Source organism: Hesperophylax consimilis, unplaced genomic scaffold (assembly GCF_061612785.1).
Source record: "Hesperophylax consimilis isolate HC1 unplaced genomic scaffold, BYU_Hcon_1.0 scaffold_53, whole genome shotgun sequence".
NCBI lineage: Eukaryota > Metazoa > Arthropoda > Insecta > Trichoptera > Limnephilidae > Hesperophylax > Hesperophylax consimilis.
This window is the reverse complement of record NW_028301283.1, coordinates 14,712-36,870: the sequence shown is the minus strand read 5'-3', so window position 1 is coordinate 36,870 and position 22,159 is coordinate 14,712. Positions and strand designations below refer to the sequence as shown.

At 35.7% G+C, this 22,159-nt stretch overlaps 1 protein-coding gene across 1 annotated transcript in view; it reads left to right on the top strand.

Moving 5' to 3' along the window:
* Window positions 1-21,926, top strand: part of LOC149408830 (uncharacterized) — a 48,118-nt gene extending 26,192 nt beyond the window's left edge. Inside the window, 8 exon segments of the mRNA XM_089650393.1 lie at window positions 1,668-1,864; window positions 5,207-5,327; window positions 8,575-8,826; window positions 9,292-9,418; window positions 16,257-16,348; window positions 16,438-16,887; window positions 17,517-18,190; window positions 20,181-21,926. Coding sequence (XP_089506519.1) covers window positions 1,668-1,864; window positions 5,207-5,327; window positions 8,575-8,826; window positions 9,292-9,418; window positions 16,257-16,348; window positions 16,438-16,887; window positions 17,517-18,190; window positions 20,181-21,864 — 3,597 coding nt within the window. The 3' untranslated portion in view covers window positions 21,865-21,926.
* The last annotated feature ends 233 nt before the right edge of the window (window positions 21,927-22,159 follow it).

The following is a 22,159-nucleotide window of genomic DNA, read 5'->3' as shown; positions in this document are numbered from 1 at the left end:
GGAGAAGAATTTTGTATATTAATAACCTTTCCTCTACATGTACAGTTAAATTCCCCCCAGAAATTAAACCAGCGTATTATACTAATAATAATCTAGGAAAATTTTTAATTAATGCCAAAGATAAAGAAGATGTTCTTAGCCACTCAGGCGTATATAAAATTAGTTGTAATGATTGCCCAGCATTCTACATAGGGCAAACATCACGCAATATAGAAACTAGAATAAAAGAACACCTAAGATGTCTAACCAGTTCGGGATTTTCAGAATTTGCAGAACATCTAATTAATAAAGATCATACTTTCAACCGTGACACGGGTATTAAAGTCCTTCACAAAAATGAGATAGGTTTACGACTTAACAACTTGGAAGCGTTGGAAATAAAAAAATCAGTCAATTCAAAGGCTGAAATTATCAATAATCAACTAAATTTAACGTTCAGCCCTATAATAAATATGTTTCCTGTTATCCCTAACTCCCCTCCCCCACTTCCCGCCCACAACTGATACTGTCTCTCTCTGTTTTTTATCTCTTTCTCTCTCAACTATTTGTTTATATATATGTGTATTATTCTGTATTTGTTAGTATTTTTATAACTGTCCTGATGATGGTACGGAGGTACCGAAACCGGTAGACGTTAAAAATTTCAATAAAGTGACTGTAAACAAAGTGTTTCCCTTTTTATTATTAAATAAAAAAATATATATTTTAACAGTTTTTTTTTAGTATTATTTTTATTTAAATAAAATGTAGAATGTACTTACGAAAACTTCAAAAATTATTTGTTTTTCACTTGACATATTATTTTTCAAACATAATTTATCAGACCAAAGTTTATCCTAGAATAATAAAAATTCTCTATTATCTATTTCTATAATTTTAAATTGGATTAATAATCATATAATTTACAATATTACACCTTTTATTTAAGGACAATGCACATACTGCACCGAAAAAGTAAATTTTTTGTGCAAATTAAAACTCGCTTTCACATTTTTTAAAATTTTAAATAACTTTAAATAAGCAGAGAATTTAATAACAAATACATTGATACATGATACATAACAAAATTTGTGTAAAATAAACATTCACAGGAATTTTTAACGCGACAACATACCGTCAAAAAAAAAAACTCTTCACTGAGATAATTTGTTTAGCTTTATGTATTTACTGGTGACCAGATAACTCATCAAAATGACAATTCAACACACCTATAAAAAGTGTTTTAAAGTCATTAGTGATGAAACAAAAACTAGGTTAAATAGTTACACATATGTAAACTATTTAACCTAGTTTTTGTTTCATCACTTTTCATAACTTTATAACACTTTTTATCGGTGTGTTGAATTGTCATTTTGATGAGTTATCCATGGAACCGTATTTACTAGAGAAACGAGACATCTATTGATAATCTGTGAAACTACTAGCTGTGTAATACTGTTAGCTTTGTGAATATCCAAGTTGCAAACACGTGGGAACTTTTTAAATAATTCCTATAAATGTTTTAATATATCTCTTTAAATTGGCCTTAGGCTAGCGTGCGCTCGCGTGTGTTGCGAATTGGACAAAATATGGCCAAAAACACTCCAGTGGCTAAAAATATTGCCCGATTTGCATTGAGTTGATGGTATTTTTAATCCCAAACTAATATATATTAATTTGATTGGCAGGTGGACCACAGGACCAACCAGCAGTCCCTCGCCTTGGATCAATCCGCTGTGTCCAAGCCGACCCCTTCTGGGGCTGAGGAGGCAGCGTCCATGGGGCTCCCTGGGGGGGCGGGGCTCCCGGGGCCCCCCGCTGCTGAGGATGACTGCGCCTGCTCTGCGCTGACCATGCGAACCGACATTGATAATAGGTACTCGAGGTATGTGGCGTTTAAATACCGGCAATTTTAGCAATTTATGATCTCTGCAGAATTTCTTATGGGGCATGTAAGACTACCATTCAACTAGTATCTGGTAAGTATGTATGCATTCATCCAAAATACAACAACACTAGTTGCCCATCATAACAGAATAGGGGAGAAATAAGAATTTTTAGGTTTTGAAAAATTGTTGAATAATTTCCTGGGATTGATAAAAGTTCTTTCATAAGTTTAGTATCTCACATTTCTATAATTGTCTAAAATCACTTCAAATTTAGCATTAAACTTTTGTTTGTTGTGTCTTTCAACTAATATTCATCAGCGGTTGAGAACCATGCTTTATGGAACTCAGTAAATTTTTAAATTTTAGAAATTAACTCCTCAGGCTAATTTGTTTGCTTTTGGAAACAGCTCATATAAATCGTTTTGTCTCCCTTACTGTCATGGTGAGAAATATGATCTAAACAGTGTTAGAAAGAGAAAACACCTTGCTTTATTTTTAAATCTAGAAGTTAACCATAGAAAACTTAAAATGTGGACCTCAATGGAACCAAAGTTTCCGATCGCAATTCGAAAAAATGTATGAAACTTTGTGAATTTTTCATTCATTATTTTTATATGAACGAAAAAAAAAGTGAGGTGACTGTAACATATATAATACATTTTCCTAGGTGACCGGGTATCTCATCAAAATGACAGGTCAACATACCTACAAAAAGTGATATAAAGTCATGAAAAGTGATGAAACAAAAACTAGGTTACATAGGATAGGTAACTACAATAAGATGTGTTATTTTGATATTCAAAGAAACTTTTCCCGTAAAAGATCAATGGTTTCGTTGCTTGTGTGGCACGTAGCGCCGTCTTGTTGAAATTAAACGTTGTCCAGATCAATACCATCCAATTCCGGTCATAAAAAATCATTAATCATCTCTCGATAGCGCAATCCATTCACCGTAACTGTTGCTCCAGCCTCATTTTCGAAAAAGTAAGATCCAATGACTCCGCCGGACCATAAACCGCACCAAACAGTCACACATTGAGGATAGAGAGGCTTTTCAACAATAACTCTTGGGTTTTCCGAGCCCCAGATGCGACAATTTTGCTTGTTGACGAAGCCACCGAGGTGGAAATGGGCCTCATCACTCAAGATGATTTTTCGATGGAAATCTAATAATTAATAATAGTGAATTTTAATAATTTCAATGCGTTGTTGAAGCGTGTATCGTTCCATTTTTATTAATGGCGTAATTTCTACTTGTCAAATGTCAAAAAATAACAGCTTAAAAGTAACATCTACCGAAATAGCGTGCTATTCAAAATAACACCTCTTATTGGAAAACCCTATATTTAACCTACTTTTTGTTTTATCAATTTTTAAAGGTGTGTTTAATTGTCATTTTGATGAAATATCATGGAACCATTTTCATGTGTGTTTTTATTTTTAATCGTTAACAGTAATTTTAGTTATAAAAAACGTAAGGTGAGCCATTTTTAAAACTTTTTTACTTTTGCGTTATAAATTTTAATATTTCAAAAATTATGTTTGTTTCTAATAACAACATTTGTAAGTGTATTTAATCACCTTTCAAAAACAATATTTAGTTTCAGAAATATTCCATTTAATTGGATTTTATAGCAAAGCGATAATACTCTGACCTTCTGCCAAAATATACCAGAGGCCTGGGGGGTTAATTGTATTGTCATTTAAACTACATAAATTAATATATTCTTACGCTACTTATGTTTGCAGGCCATTAGTATATAAATCGCATTATTGAGTGATTTTAAGAAATCTTAAACAATAATAATTATAGGAATGTTGAGTTAAGTGCCTTTTCACTGAAGAATATGACATATAAGAAGGTTGAGGTATTAATACATATTATGTCATCTGTTAGTCATCCTTTAGCATTGGTATGATATATTTTAATTATAATTAATATGCACCATCATGAGATGTGCAAGTGCAGTTTAGTGGAATAAATGTACATCTTGTCCGTCTTAATCATCTTCTATTTGAAATGTGTTTTTACTAACTAAAATCTTAAGTTCTTTCTCCTTCTGAACTTTAATCTATTAAATCTGGTTTCTTTAGTTAAAAACTTATAAAGTTCAAATTTTTAGTATTTATTGGTTATTCAGTTTATATTTTTAATTCACGTGATGTACCAAGTATTTGCAAGTTGTAAGTTCCACTTTTAAAAATGCCCTGTAAAAGTAAGTCATTATAATGTATGCACATTTCAAATGTAGAAAAAAAACGATATTGTCTGCTTATAATATGTTATATTTTTGGGTTTACAATTGCTTGTCTGGTTTTGAAAAGATTCTTTTTTTTAATTTGTTGATTTCCTCAACACATCAGTTCCAATGTTGAAAAGTTCACTCTCTCCTGACTTACAAAAAAAAAATGTGTTGTTTAATTGACTGAGCGCAGTGAAGTCCTTTTTTAACTCGACCATTTGGCATTTAAAAAATTGTAAATTTGTTTGTTACATTCCGGTTCAAGATGGTTGCCATGCTAGTACTACCATAAAAAAACCACCCATTAGATTGATAACTCCATGCTTTATGCATGAAACAAATTGGCCCTCTATTTAACCATAGATATTCCAATATTTAGACACACTTTATGCGTGCAACTGTTCTATATCATACACCATCGGCGAGGATAGAGGAAACTCGAAAAAAAAGGTGCGGCCATAGACAATAAAATTCTCATTCCAAGCCTATCCTATTCAATAAATAGCCTTACATATTATTTTAAAAATAAAAATATTTGAATTTCAGAATGTTCCCTCACGACAACCAGACTCTATCTGACAAAGTACTGTCCTGCGAAAAAGAGCTTTAAATTATCTTTTTTTTATACCTCATTTACTTAGGACAATCAATCAAATTGTATCAAACCACTCAGCCTCCAACAGTTTTTCCATAGATTTTCAGAGTTGTTCATTGGTGGATGTGGTTAAATTATGTGATGTCACAAGCCATGGAGATTACTGTATCTTTTCTTCGATTCAAATTTTCTATCGGAGTTATACCCTTCTGGATACTGCATGATCGTGGTTCATTCTATGATTATGGTACCTACTTACCTGCCTGAAGAAAGTTGCTAAAAAGAATTGGTGACATTTCTTTGGAAAAATTGTATAATTCCTTATTTGAAATTTAAAAAATATATAAAATATCCATGGTTTGCAATTAAGTAGGTAGGTATTTAAGTATCTACTTACAAATCTTACCCCATTTCAGAGTAAATTTTGGATTTAATTTATAAAATAAACTAGTAAATTAAGTTTAAAAAATTTAGTTTGTTGAAAAGTTCGTCATTTGCAGTGACCAAGATGACGATGAAGCCTACTTGTCTTCATCCCGGAACCAGCTGAACATCAACCAGCTCAGCGGAGAACCTTCTCACAAGCTGCCATCCAGAGGTTCATCTATTGACAACTTCAAGGTACAGATATTGCCTTTTATACTTGATTGAAATTATCATATTGATTAAAACACCCAGTCGTAATAATTTTTATTACTTAATTTAAGTCAAATCGGTTAAAGTAACCAGTTTGGAATCGGTCAAATGTTATAAGAGGGCTGCTGTAAGAATATTATAAAACGATATTAGAATTGTAATATATTATAGTGTATGGCTTGTTTGTGTACTTGCTGTACTTGGGTGGTGCACCCGTCCACTATAAAAATGTATGGACAATTTAACATAAAGTAAGATAAAATTGAGCTTACTTTCTTTTCTAATTGGTTTACCTCTTCACTTATAAGCGGACAATATCGATTTACCAATCACGGTTCCGTCAAAAAACTATCATTAGGATCAGTGGCGGCCGCTGCCCTAAAAGGGTGGTGGTTCACTGACAATCCAAAATAAAAACAATATGACAAAAAGATTATGGGTAAAAATAATTATTCCACCTACCTTATTTGTAGATAAGGTCTATTCTACGTTGTTTGTGAAGAGCAAAAACTTCTATCACTTTCGAAGTGAAATTTGGGATTGTTTGCAAATTTTTTTTTTCAATACTAAGTACAGATAAAGCATTCAAACGGTCTTGACTCATCGTGTTTCGCAAGAATGATTTAATTCGTTTTAGGGTAGAAAAACACCTTTCGCTTTCCACAGATGTCATAGGTATTGTACATATTATTTTTAAAAGCTTCACACACTCCGAAAACGACTCGACTAAATTATTTTTATAAAAAAGTTGCAAGATTGCCACTGCACCATCGGCGTTAGAGAAATCATCTCTCCCGTATATAGCACATAGTTCATTTTTCAATTTAAATTTATCTAAAAAGATGTAGGTACGTGTTCACTGTTTCATTGAAATCACTTTGAGGAAAGTTTTCTTTATATTGAGTAAAGCGTTCACAATCAAATAATTTTGATGCTAATAAATGGTTAGTAAACTCGAATCTGTCTTTGATCTGTTGTAAGAGAATATCACATACTTCGATGCAAGTTGCATAGTTCACCGTTTTATTTCTTTTTGCTTTGGGCTCACCTGTTTGGTCTATGGAATCACGAACTGTCTGAATGCATTTTTCAAATTGATATATATATATTTCTTAATCATGATGGTATCCAAAGAGCGTGATTGTAATTGTTGAAACAAAATGTCACAATGGGGTAAAATCTTGTTGAAGAAACCTAACCAATATATAAACTGTTCATCCTTAAGATAATGCAATAACATACTGGCCTGGTTTATAGTATTCGAATCATTATTATTTTGGTCTAAAATAGTTTCCATACATTGTATCAACAATTCTGAGTACGCCGAAACAGTTCTCACAGTTTTTATGTTGAAATTCCATCTTGTTGGTGGGGCAGAAGGGATTTTCTTTTTCATTACATCGTTTAACACGTTCATTCGTTTAGGAGACCTCGAAAAAAAATGGAAATGCGTGAAGATGTGCGAAAAACGTTTTTATTACATTGCTTTGTGAAACACTTTTTTCGACTATCAAATTCAGCTGATGAGCATAGCAATGAACATAATTAGCAAATGGAAAATCAGCCTTAATTTTTGCTTGAACCCCTCCAACCCTTCCACTCATAACTGAGGCTCCATCAAAGCATTGAGCTATCAATTTATTTGAACTGATGTTCAAACCTTGAAGTTCTTCAGAGATGGCTTTATACAAACCGTCAGCGCAGTGCGAGGTTGGAATTAAATATTTCCAAAAGCGTTCATAAATATGGCCCTTCCATTCATATCCGATGATCAAAACCATTTGCGTCGTCGTAGAGACATCTGTAGTTTCATCTGCTTGAATCGCAATAAATTCACATTCCGTAATTTGTCGTTTCACTTCTGTGCTGTATACTTCCATTATAGAATCCAATATGTCATTTTGAAATAGTCTTTGATGTCCCTTTAAAAACAGTGGCACTATCTAAATGTTGTTTTAATACTGCATCTAATTCTGCTACGAAATCTATTAAGCCGCGAAATACACCAGGATTTATCGAATCAAGGGTTTCGTCGTGACCACGCAATGCCAATTCGAATGCTCCACAAAATATGACACAATCTATTAATTTAGACAATATATATCTATTTTTGTCAACCATTGCATTATGTTGTTAAGTTTGCTCACGGTATCCAGAATCCAACTGTTGACGAATGTCAACTGTACCTAAAACGGCTAAACTCATAACATTTTGTAAATGTAAAGTAGATGAATTGTGCTTTTTCAACTTCTCTGATAGATGCGTTAAATCATTAATCCCACTCAACGTCCAAGTTGAATCTCCACCAAACACAAGACACGGAAAACAAAAAAAGCGATTAACTTTGTCACAACCACACAACCAAAAAGCTTTATCATAAAGTTTTTTGTCAAACACTCGAGTAAAAGCTCTTGATTTGGATTTACAATCTTGCTTAATCACGAGCACTGGACGAGGTGGACCAGAATTTTTAATTAATAATTTATTTTCAAACAAACTGTTATTATTTCTTATATATTCGACACTGATTACACTCATTTTTATTTCTTATAAAGTTACAAATTAAAAGGATTAAGTTCTGTATTTAGCTTGATCAAATTACTCGATAAATCAATACCAAAACAATGACAATAATTACGTCACGGCTCGCGATAACGACGGTAAATTATGATCTGTGACATGTGACATGTGTCATCTGTGATCTATTGTCCAATATCGAGTTCGAAGTTCGACGAACTTCGGATGTCTCCGTGTAACCTCGGGTCAAGGCTCATAAATCGGTAATCTTCGGAAATGATCGGGTTATCTCGGCGCCGTGTGACACACGGGAATTAGCTAACTCCTGGTACAAATGGGTAGATTGAGGCGCTCGCAGTGTTTTAAAAAATACATACAAAAACGTATTTTCATCCGTTTGCAAATCTGTGTACACGGCGCGGCGGATTGGCGCCGCGCAGCGGCCATACTTTATACTTGGAGAGATTAAAATCGCTCTCCTTGATAATATTCATTGCATTGTATTGGTAAGTAATATTTTTAAATGATTTTTATAGATTTTATAGTCTTCAGTAAGATATTATAAATTAATTTTAGCCATTACAATTTAGATAGTGCTGCACACGAACGCACTATGCGACCAGCCGCCACTGATTAGGATCCCACATAAAGACATATAATAATGGTTTAAACCTACACATTTGAAAAGTTGATATAATTTTTTTCTTATATCCAGGACACCAGCTATTTCGGCGATTCCACACAGTCATTGGACGGATCCTTCACTTCCCAGAGCATGAAGCACATCAAGCCCGGCAGCAGCAAGCAGCACAATCGGGAGCCGGCCCTGGCCCGCACGCTGATGGACCTGTCCCAGGAGATGCAGGAGCAGCGGGTCAAGGGGCAGGGGGAGCCGCCGCCCCAACCCATGCCCGACTGCTTCCTGACGCTGCCCGTCAGTAACAACGGGGGCACAGGGAGGAACAAGGTGACGCTTGAGACCAATTCTTCTTTCTTCATTGCCGAGGATTGCGAACACTTCAAATTCCACGGTGGACAAGGCTCCTCCATGGAGCCAATACAGATACCACCAACATTCTGGTGGTATTTGATCATTCCTTGAGATTAATATGGAATACCTACATAATTAATTAATAATTTTCGGAAGTTTTTCTCTTTTTAGTCTTTTTGAGAGATATTTCTATAAAATTCATGCTATCTCATTTTGTTTTACGATGAGATATATGATTTACATGTGGTTAAATTAAACATTAGAAAGAGAGAACAACATGTTTTGAATTTCTATTTAAAAGTTTTCCATAAACGCATTGAAGTAAAAGATAGGGTTTTTCCGTTCTGTCTTTTCAAACTCAATATAAGATCAATCTGATTATCCTTATTGAAGTTATTCAGTAGTATGTTTTTTAAAATTGAACATAATGATTGTTTTCAGGATCCATGTGACGTGAGTAATGTGTCGAACGCCAGCAGCGGCAGCACTAGCGAGGGGGACCCAATCCCTCCCCCCATGGCCACTCTTCCCCCGCGCCACCCCTCCAGGCATCTCAAGAACAATCACGGTATCTACTCACGTTTCACTACTAAACCAGGCAGAGCTCGTATCGACGTCATCATGGAGCATTCTAAAGTAATGTACGTCATAAATTATTTCGAAATCGGAAGGGGCTCGGCGTTTTATGAAGTATTATAAAATACTTGATGAGACATGAAGTCCGCGCCAAACCTGCAACTCGCAGTTACGCCCTAAAACACACACTGGTAAAATATGACATAAATATAATAAAATAAAAATTTTGGATTATCAAAATACACTGTAAAACTCATACATCGACCTCTTAATTCACATAATGTGTAACCTCCATTTATCAAATTTTAGAGAAATCACAAAAAACTGTTTTTTTATGAAACTGTTATGAATTTTAAAATTTAACAAGTAATTTTATTTTTCTGTGACACCTCATAAGAGTGCCTCTGTCTATACAGTATAAAAACGGTGGAGCTATATCGCTGCGGGTCGCGCAGCGTTGTGGGACGGGTTAAGGAAGGGGCTGTAGGAAAGGATTTATTAATACGGATTTTGAAGATTTTTGTTGTTTGTTTTTGGGGTGTTATGCCGTGTTGCACTAACTCCTTCTTTAGCCGACGTTTTGGACAGCGTTGCAGTGTCCATCATCAGGGCAGATCCGGTAGATCTGAAGATGATCTGAAGACTCCCGAGAAAGATCTACCGGATCTGCCCTGATGATGGACACTGCAACGCTGTCCGAAACGTCGGCTAAAGAAAGAGTTAGCGCAACACGGCATAACACCCCAAAAACAAACAACAAAAATGCTTTTGGCCGTGAGAATCTAAAAACTTACCGGAATTTGAAGAGTTCTGGAATAAATTAAGTAGGTGTAACAGTTTTCTGTAGCCCGTTCCACATACGAGCCTACTTACACAAAAACAAGTCGAAGAAACGACCCGTTCTCACGAACTTAGATCAACTGTGAACGGGTATTCCGCTCGCGTCTTTCGACTTTCGCGCATGTTCACCTGTGCACAGGTGATCAATGCTGATAGTTCCTTAGAGCAGGCTCCAAAAAAATGATTGTCAAACAAGCATTCCTACATTTCGGCTGTGCATTAAATATGGCAATCTGTCTATTAACATGGAATGATTCCCCAAACACCGTTGATCATTACCATCGTTGGAATGATACTAATTTAAAGGAAGCTGAAAGCCTTGCGATGTTGTGAAAGAAATTAAATATGGCAATCTGTCTATTTACATGGAATAATTCCCCAAAAACCGTTGATCATTACCATCATTAGAACGATACTATTTTAAAGGACGCTGAAAGCCTTGCGATGTTGTGAAAGAAATTAAATATTTCTTATTATTGTAGAAAGCAATCACTTTGTGGTTTGACATATTTAATAAAATAAAATACTTTTTTGTTTTAAAACCACGATATTTATTAATTTAAGAACCGACCGGTTTCGCTTTACTTAAGCATCATCAGGGTACAAATTAATACTAAACAAGAAGTACATAATGTGTGCATATATATAACAAACAAAATATAGAGGGAGACAACATGATACAAATATATTATAGAGACAACATGATACAAATATTAGCAACTCAAAGACGGTCATAAAATACATTAACATAAGTGCACAAGTAATGGAAAAAACCGCCAGATAATTATGTAGACTAATGGGTTATACCAATAAATTGGGAGAAACAAAGCATCAACTGGCATGGTGGTAAGGAGGTAAGGAGAACTGAGAATTTTTTTATGGGTTTATTGGAAACAGACCTAATATTGGACTATTTGATATTTCTAATTGATTATTAAGTATCTGACTTTTGGTTTTTACAGCTTTTTTAATTTCTAGTGCCTCTAGATTGTTTAGTCTGTTACCATGCCCGTTTTTATGTAAGATGTTAGCACCGGTGCTATGACAGAATGTATGATCTTTATCGATCAAATGATTTGCGAATTCAGAAAAACCGTTATTATTGAGGCAACGAAGATGCTCCTTTATCCTAATATTAACATTACGTGATGTCTTACCGATATAGAAAGCCGAACAATTGTTACAATTTAATTTATATATCCCCGAATGACTTAATTTATCGTCCTTATCTTTAGAATTAATTAGAAATTTACCTATATTGTTATTCGTATAAAAGGCCGGTTTGACTTCAGAAGGAAGGTTTTTTACACTTAAGGTAGAAAAGTGATTAATGAATAAAATTCGCCGCCATTGATAATTAATATTATTATCATTGATTTGAGGACAAGGACTAGCGAAGAGGAAGCGATTAATGGCTATTTGTTTTAGTTTTTTATTTAAGATTAAATCTATAAAATTTGATTCATAGCCATTATTTACTGCTATGTTTTTAATTAGTTTTAGTTCACTATCAAAATTACTATCGGACATTGGAATTGTGACTAAACGATGGACCATTGAATGGAATGCGGAGTGCTTATGTGAAATAGGATGATTGGAGGTGCTGTGTATGACAACGTCAGTATAGGAGGGTTTACGAAAAATGTTAAAATTAATTCTGTTATTAACGATCGATAAGGTCTAAAAAATTTAAGGTTGAATTGATGCCTATTTCTAATGTGAATTTAATCTTATTATGAAAAGAGTTTATAAGATTGAGGAAGGAATTCAGTTGACGCTTAGTCCCTGTCCATATACACAAAACATCATCAACGTATCTTTTCCAGTACAAGACATTTTTAATAAGATGTGAGGTACTAGATAAAAATTTTTTCTCTAAGTTATCCATGAATATATCAGCAATCAGAGGACTGGTAGGGCTCCCCATAGCTAGGCCCTCACGTTGCTGATATATAACATTATTAAATTGAAAATAATTTTGATTCAGGCATATATTAAACAAGGAAGTTAAATCTTTTATAAAATCTATAGAGAGATCGGAACTATTTAATAAATTAGAAATTAAACATTTACTCTCTTCTATGGGAACATTGGGGAACAAATTTACAACGTCAAAAGAAATTAGTGTAGAATTACTAGGGAGAATCATATCTTTCAATTCTTCTACTAATGAAAAAGAGTTTTTAAGGGTATGTTTAGGTGAAAAAACATTGGTATTTTGAAACACATTAGTAATAACGGATGATATTTTAAAATTTGGGGCATTACAACATGAAACTACTGGCCTGAAGGGGCAATTATTCTTGTGTATTTTAAGGAACCCATATAATTTAGGAGTTTTGGGATTTTTAGTTAAAAATTTAACTTTGTGATATGATTCGTCTTTGAATATTTTAGTTTTACATGCTTGAAGTGTTTGTTTCACATTTTCTTGGAACTTATTGGTTGGGTCTTTCGCAAGTATTGCGAAATTGTCACTGTCAATGAAGTCCGCCACTTTAGAATTATATTCATTTCGAGGGAGTATGATCACTGTATTCCCCTTGTCCGCTTTCGTGAGGATCAAATCTTCATCTGTTAGTTTGGCACGAATATTCTTCACTATAGTCAACTCGGGATTTGGGTTAGGTTTAAATTTAGGTATTATTTTTTGTAAAGTTTCAGCACTTTTGTAACAGAATTTTTTCGGTTTACCACATAGAGCTGTGTCTATATCCACTGCTACCTCTTCTATGGCAGCATTAAAATTATTATTCGAGTATTTAAGGTTATATTTTAATCCCTTTGCCAATAGGGATATCTCCTCAGGAAGAAAATGTACAGAAGACAGGTTCTGTACCCGGTCAAAAAATGTATGGACCGACTCCGGGTTAATAATATTAATATCTGGATTATTTAAACGGCACAAGTTTTTGAGTTTTTTATTTACTGTATTAAGTTTATTAAAAGATTTAACTGAAACTAGGTATCTCACTTTGTCGTCAAATAGGTCCCATTCTACTGGGTGCAACTCATACACTAGTTCAGTATGTAATAGTTTTAAATTAAGTTTGATATTATTACGTCGTTTGTATTCACATTTTAGATCCTCTTTCAACCACGCCAATTTAGCTTTATACATGGAAGATTGAGGAACTTTTGACGTTGTAAATTTGTTCCCCAATGTTCCCATAGAAGAGAGTAAATGTTTAATTTCTAATTTATTAAATAGTTCCGATCTCTCTATAGATTTTATAAAAGATTTAACTTCCTTGTTTAATATATGCCTGAATCAAAATTATTTTCAATTTAATAATGTTATATATCAGCAACGTGACGGCCTAGCTATGGGGAGCCCTACCAGTCCTCTGATTGCTGATATATTCATGGATAACTTAGAGAAAAAAATTTTATCTAGTACCTCACATCTTATTAAAAATGTCTTGTACTGGAAAAGATACGTTGATGATGTTTTGTGTATATGGACAGGGACTAAGCGTCAATTGAATTCCTTCCTCAATCTTATACATAAACTCTTTTCATAATAAGATTAAATTCACATTAGAAATAGGCATCAATTCAACCTTAAATTTTTTAGACCTTACCTTATCGATCGTTAATAACAGAATTAATTTTAACATTTTTCGTAAACCCTCCTATACTGACGTTGTCATACACAGCACCTCCAATCATCCTATTTCACATAAGCACTCCGCATTCCATTCAATGGTCCATCGTTTAGTCACAATTCCAATGTCCGATAGTAATTTTGATAGTGAACTAAAACTAATTAAAAACATAGCAGTAAATAATGGCTATGAATCAAATTTTATAGATTTAATCTTAAATAAAAAACTAAAACAAATAGCCATTAATCGCTTCCTCTTCGCTAGTCCTTGTCCTCAAATCAATGATAATAATATTAATTATCAATGGCGGCGAATTTTATTCATTAATCACTTTTCTACCTTAAGTGTAAAAAACCTTCCTTCTGAAGTCAAACCGGCCTTTTATACGAATAACAATATAGGTAAATTTGTAATTAATTCTAAAGATAAGGACGATAAATTAAGTCATTCGGGGATATATAAATTAAATTGTAACAATTGTTCGGCTTTCTATATCGGTAAGACATCACGTAATGTTAATATTAGGATAAAGGAGCATCTTCGTTGCCTCAATAATAACGGTTTTTCTGAATTCGCAAATCATTTGATCGATAAAGATCATACATTCTGTCATAGCACCGGTGCTAACATCTTACATAAAAACGGGCATGGTAACAGACTAAACAATCTAGAGGCACTAGAAATTAAAAAAGCTGTAAAAACCAAAAGTCAGATACTTAATAATCAATTAGAAATATCAAATAGTCCAATATTAGGTCTGTTTCCAATAAACCCATAAAAAAATTCTCAGTTCTCCTTACCTCCTTACCACCATGCCAGTTGATGCTTTGTTTCTCCCAATTTATTGGTATAACCCATTAGTCTACATAATTATCTGGCGGTTTTTTCCATTACTTGTGCACTTATGTTAATGTATTTTATGACCGTCTTTGAGTTGCTAATATTTGTATCATGTTGTCTCTATAATATATTTGTATCATGTTGTCTCCCTCTATATTTTGTTTGTTATATATATGCACACATTATGTACTTCTTGTTTAGTATTAATTTGTACCCTGATGATGCTTAAGTAAAGCGAAACCGGTCGGTTCTTAAATTAATAAATATCGTGGTTTTAAAACAAAAAAGTATTTTATTTTATTAAATATTTATTTTTTTTATTTTTTTATTTCTGCATCAAAAAAAGTGAAAACATCAAATTAAAAAAATTAAATATTTACAAACAATTATAAAGATTACAAAAAATATAAAAAAGGTTATAATTACATAACAATAAATAAAAGCACACAGATAAAAGAGAAACATTGAATTTCAAAAATTAAAATATGTAAAAATTAAAAACTCAATTTCCGTGTGTTTCTTTGAAATATACGTCCCGCTCGTTGCAGGGCGTAACTTATATTTCAAGGACCTATTCATACGTCCTACCCGTATCCGATACTAAAGTCGGGGACGCCCTAGGAAGACATGGCACGATCAAGTGAATCAGATACTCGAGTCGGGCCATGTTAAGAGTCAGAATAATAGAAGAGTATGAATGAGACGATGTATCAATGTGAACGAGGCAAGAAGTGTGTGCTAAGACCGAGTTGTTTGGCAGTCCGTCCTCTCTGCCTACCCCTCCGGGTAAACGGCGTGATGGTTAGTTAGGTAATATTGGTAGGAATAGGTAATTATACACTGCTGTAAAAGTAAAATACTAGATTTAATAGGACTAAATTCTATAGCTAAATAAAATATATTCGAAAACACCATTTCAATCCAAACGTTCTTCCTGCATTACGCTCTTCAGCAGCAACATCCTTCGTTACATGTACAGAAGTATCTTCCCAGTGCGTATAATTAGATATTTATAACACATATTTACAAAGTAAAATTGCAAGGAAGTCCAAAACCCATAAACACTCTAAGAAGATTATGTACGAGATGATGCATGAATGTGAATAGCCCTGTACACCACTGCACTCCAAATTGTAAGGAATTCCAAAGCCCCTAAACACTCTAAGAAGATTATGTACGAGATGATGCATGAATGTGAATAGCCCTGTACACCACTGCGCTCCAACTGTCCGATGCATTTCCCAACCAACAAATCATTTTTTATCAGTTAAAAGGGCAAATTAATCAATTTTACATAATATATATCATTATTATGCTATGTAAGATATATACACATTTTACATATAATTTATAATATCTACCTACATATTCTATCAAGACGTGTGAATAGGAAGATTTTTATAAACGGCTTTTAGGACGATTGTCGATGACTTGCATACGATCTCTGCCTGGGACTGGTATACCTACTTATTATTCAAAAATACAAATTGTGAATGTTTTTATGTATGTAATTTATAAAAGCTTGTTTTTATTTGATTGCAGATCATTCTAACCCTGACATGGTGCCTCCACAGTGGCATAACCCTCATTCAGAATCTCAAGTCACTATGTGGTGGCACAACAAAGCTAACCAGGTTAAAGTAAACCCCAAACAATTTATTTCCTTATTATTATTAATCTTTATAAAACTTTAGTAATTCAATTTGATTTCTTTCTATTACAGCTGCAACAGCAATTGGAGATGACCAACAACCTCTGCCAGTCTCTCCTGCAAGACAAGAGGACTGGCCAAATGACTCCTTCCACACTTAACAGTTCCTCGCAAACTACGCAAGTCCCCAACTCGATCCTCCTACCCAACTAACAGAACAACAGCACTATGAGTCTGCCCACGCACTCTACCCATCCAAACTACCCCAATTATGCAGCGGCAAACCCAGTCATGTTCCAGAACTACGCCAACAATCCCATGTTCATGCCCCCTCCCAATATGGGGATGGGAGGGATGATGATGCCCAACTTCAGCCAGGACATGATGATGGGAGCGGGGGGGCAGCTGTGGGCCCTGCAGCAACAGCAAGTGGCGGCCGCAGCGTGGGGCAGCGCTCACTGCATACAGCACCTCCTGTCTCAGCAGAGAGAGATATCCTCGCTGAGGTCCACTGTCAGCAATGTTAGTTCAAATTGCATTTATTTATTTAGTGATAATACGAGACGTGTAGGTAAATACTAAGGGCCTCCTTGGTCGAGGGGTAAGGCTCTCGACTAGCAATTCTGAGGTGGCAGGTTTATTTTGTGTTATTTCACTACTTATTCATTTAAAAATAATATATAGATAGTATATTTGCGGCACATTCCAGAGTGGAAGATACTCTCAGTGTCGCCCTGATGTAAGACCACCTGGCTTTGGTGACCATATCTGAATTGTCAGGTACTTCTCCTCCCCACCCTTTCAGCCTCAGAACTTACCCCAATTGGCCCCCTTATGCCATAGACTCGCTGCCCCCAGACGGTTAAGAGTAGTTGGGAATATCATTTTAAAATATAATCAGTAGCTAAGAAAGTCTTAAGGGAGCACATTCACATTTCATTACTTTTGCAATATTTTTGGTTCTTGGATCTTAAAAATCTGCTTTTAATTATTGATATTTTTTGTTACAAACTTTGTGACATGGCAAGTTACATTACGTCCGCGATAATACAGGTACAAATTTTCAGTTCAAATAAAACAAAAAAGCAATACAATCATTTTGTGATTTATGTATGTATTTGACTAATTTTTTTTATAATAATTTATTTCAGTTGGAGGAAAGGCTGCAAACTTTGAACCTGAACATGCCCCGAGCGCATTCCACCCCGCCCCATGTAAACTTCCCGGAGAACACTCCGAGTCAACTCGGAGCTCGGGCCAATTCGGCCCAGTCCGGTTCCCAATCACAGTACTGGAACATACAATTGCAGGCTAATCTCTCCAACACTGATACTAGCAACGCAAACGCGGCTGTCATTCCTCAATACAACCCAGCGCCCCCTCCCGGCCTGGCCAATGTCTACCCTTCAAACTTAAACCAATTGCGAGCTCCTGAAGTGACTCCGAACATCCCACCTTTCCCCGCCGAACACTTCAATAATCAGCTCCCGGCGAATTTTACCTTGCCTTCCAACCTTTACCAAAGTGATCAGTCCAGTGACATGATGAGTGTACCTCACAGCAACGTGCCTCTGAGTAACCAGCCGCTGTTTAACAATAGCGCGCCTCCCGCACAACTTAACCCTAATGTGCTGAGCAGCCAGTCCATCCCGCAGCCCATCCAGAACAACCGGAATCCCAATTGCCTGCTTAACCTAACACCGCATGTGGCTATGAATAATCCTCACCTGATGGGGACGCAAACTCTCTCTGGACAGAGTACCGCACTAAACAATCAGGTGCCACCCGGCAACCGCGCCAACAATTACTGGGACAATTTCAGGAGGTAAGTAGTGCTCATTAACTGTTCATTTCATTTTACCATATTTTATTTACTCATTCATTCTTAAAACACTAAATGCTCGCAAACATACATTTACAGAGAAATGCTTGAACTGTCAAAAATTTGAAATAGTCCACAGACTAAAGAATTTACTAGGAGTAAAATGCGGCAGGGAATTAAGGGGTCTGATATCTCGAAGCACGTTTTCCCCTGGTGTTTAAGGACGGGTTGTTTCGGAGAATTTGAACAATTCATCAAATTTCAACGTTCATTTTCGGGTTTTGTGAAAGTCCTATTCAAGTTCTGTTTTTATATCATTGTAGGCTAGTTGCTTGACAAAACTGAAATAAAAACAGAACTTGAAAAAATCTTTCACAGAACTTGAAAATGAACGTTGAAATTTGATGAATTGTTCAAATTCTCCGAAACAACCCGTCCTAAGACTTTTATTTTTTTATAATTGTGTGAACTTCTGGCAGGATTTCCTAAGTAAAAATTTAACCTCATAATAAAGTTAGTTTCAATATCGGCCGCATTGTATAATTGATAAATGTTTAGATTAGGGTCAAGTTTAACCTTTCTTAGTTCTGTGGACTAGTCATTTCTTCATCCACCTTTTATTTATGAATTGAATTTGGTTTTGGTGCAGTTCACCTCATGCACTATGTTTTGTTAAGCCGCTTCTCCAGCTATCGTTTCCACTACATTAATTACAACGAACATTGCCTCAAACATTCGAAAAGGGGACGTTCCCATCCACATTTTGCAATGTTCGTCTTTTCCGTGGCCGATGTAAAAAACTCCCCACGCATGTTAAAAACGGGAAGGCAGAGGGGGGGGATTATTTCATTTTTTTGAAAACCACTGCGCGGTGTGGTCTGTCACGAAGCATAAATCGTATGAGTTTTTGAGGTTGTGTGCACTGAGCGAGTATAATAAATTGTAAATATATAATGTCGTATGGATGATTGTTTCTATCTTTGTCTTTGAAGTCTATTGTAGACGGCCCAACAAAGCTCCGGAACAATTTTTGACGGCTGCTGTTTGGAGATTCTCAAGTGGACATCAGACTTGTATATGAATCCCCAGTTACAAGAAATCGTAATGTAGCAGCAAGTCTCATTTCCGGCGAAATAACATTTAAATATCTGGCCGAATAAATAAAACTAACTCTTCGAAATCAGTTTCCGAGAGGCGGAAGAAATTACCTATATCGAATCTGTCTTCTATTTTCAATTTTGGATATAAATTATATTTTCGAGGTCGAAGGTACGGTTCCAACTCGAAATCTGTATTCCCTACGTGGTGTAATAATTTCTACGATAACGTCTTCCTCGTCAGAAACTCATTTTGACAGTTGACAGCGAAAAACCGAGAGTACATGCGTCTTCCTCATCAGACATCTACAAAATAATGAGAAAATGTCTATGGCCACTCCCACCGTGCCCCAATGTTTCAACAAAGGGAGGAGTCGTAATGTGGACGAAAACAAAAATGTTTGATGTATTGTTTGTGGAAACGGTCACAGGAGACCACGCTTTACAGTTTCGCCAAATTGACTAATAAAATATTTTTCTTTCCAAGACCTTCTTTAAAAATTTTACCCTGGCTACATAAACCAACCAACCCATCCGGAACTATAGCTTTTCCGTCTCCCTCCAATTTTTTCCTTTTGACATTAAAATTATTCTCAATTAGTTAATACATACCTTTATAAGTAGGTGACAATATTCATATTCTTGGATATTTAATTTCCATACACTATTCTCAATGAAAATCTAGTGAAAATTTATCAATATACTCGATAATTTATACAGTTTGTTTATTGTTTACCAGCTCATAACTAAATGTAAAAAAATATTTTTGTAAAACAATAAATACGCAAGATGTTTTAAAACTTGTTTTATTAGCAAAATATTATAATCTTTATAACATTCACCATGCTGTCCAATTAGCAATAAATAAAGTTACAAAATGATCATTTGATTTTTAGCTACTCCAGACAGAATCTACTGTCGGGAAGCAGCAAGAGCAATGCGGATCCGGCCTTCCCCACCCACAGTCCTCACCCCCTGGTGGAGAGGTCCCACAACACCCTCCACTCGGGGGCCCCTTCCGCTACCCCAGGCACTGCCCAGGCTACCAACACCCCCAAGAGAAACGTCAACAATGTTTACCCCTCCGGTGCCCCACATAACTCCCAGTCTGACTTCAGCTTTGATAGCAGCACCCAACGCAGGGGACGGAGAAACTTGGCGCAAGAAACTGAATACTTCACCGCCCCACCTGATGTTCTGAACGTTAACCAAAACCTCGATGCAGAGCCTAACCAGTTATTAACTAATTTATTATCCAATTCCGAGGAACCACTGCCAGGCAACAACCGATTTCATGGCTCAGTCAACGTTAACGTCAACAGGCTGAGCACCAATCCTATCCCAGAAATCATACAAGCTCACTCTAACAATCTGAATCTGCCAAGATCTAATGGCGCTCACAAAAAGAAATCATCTTCCAAACTTCCCGCCAAGAATTCTTCAAATGCTGGAAACTATTCTTTAGACTATGCTCACAATAGAAACGTGGAAACTACCGCCAGCAATGAAGTCTTTAACCCGAATCTCGCTTGCACTAGCTCCTCCAACACACAAGAAAAATCCACAACCAAATTATTTGATCTGCTTCGCGAGAATGTTTACTCTGAAGTAACTGCTCTAATAAGCGCTAATGAATCTCGTCCACATTTTCTCATACAGTTATTTAGAGATCTACAACAGATTAGTTCAGACACATTGAGGCAAAGAGCTCTGCAATCTATACAGGAATTAATCTCACATTATTTATTGGCCGTGGAATCTGAATCCTATGACGCCAGCGATGATCACAGGAGCCTACGGAGAAATTTGAGTGGGAGTCAAAACCAAGGGGTGCCTATTGATGAGTCGGCGGTCATAAATTTAGATATTACCAATGAAATGGTGAGATTTATACTCTCTCATCACTCGGAGATTTGCAACGATGAATTAATAGAATCTTTAAGACACATGGTAATGGCAGCAAGAGGAAATCACGTTGACCAATCACAACTTGATCAGAATCTTCGCGATTGTTTTGTTAAATTTAGAGGATACAAATTGGAAGATGTGAGCGATGACTTATTGATTGCAATCTCAAGAATTCTTTCCGCTGCCGACTTAAAGAACCAGCAATCCTCCAGCGCGGCGACGGAAAGCTCCGGAGAGATAGCTCAGGCTCTGCATTCAGAGGAACGTCACCTGTCATATCAGGATAATACAAATGAAAGAAGTTTTTCACAGCATTTGTTGGGCAATTCAGAAATGGGGGCTGCGAGCAGTGTAGCCAGTATGATCGGCAGCCAGAATGAAGCCATGGGGCTGTACTCCCCACCTAACAGCTCATCTCACGAAGCATCCAACAGATACGGCAGCATGCCAGAATCCAAGATAGACTTGATAGAGAGTGTGGAGACGTACAACGGAGATTTGGCCGAAGCTGATCAGAGTCGACATGGATCGGAGACAACCGCTACGTCGGGGGATGGTGGCCTGGATGGACTCCTACCTGATGTGGTGGACACGGAGGAACAGACCCCCACTGAGGCAGGTTGCATATATAGAATTCACTTTAAGATGAAACGCCCATGTGCTTATGTATAATCAATACTTATCTCTTTAATCATAGATAATTTCATTTCTAAATAATTGCAAATAAAATAAAAAATTGTGATTGAAATTGAATCAACTAGATCTAGAATTTTTATTAATTATTTCTGATTCATTAAGTATTTCTTGAATGCAGCCATCTCATTATACTAAGATCATTATGTTTTTTATTAAAAACTAGCTGTACCCCGTCACGTCTGTAGATAGAGAAAAAATAGGGTATACATGTTGCTTTCATGCCCAACAGATGGCGCTATTTTAAAAAGCATGTTTTTACCTGTCACCTGTG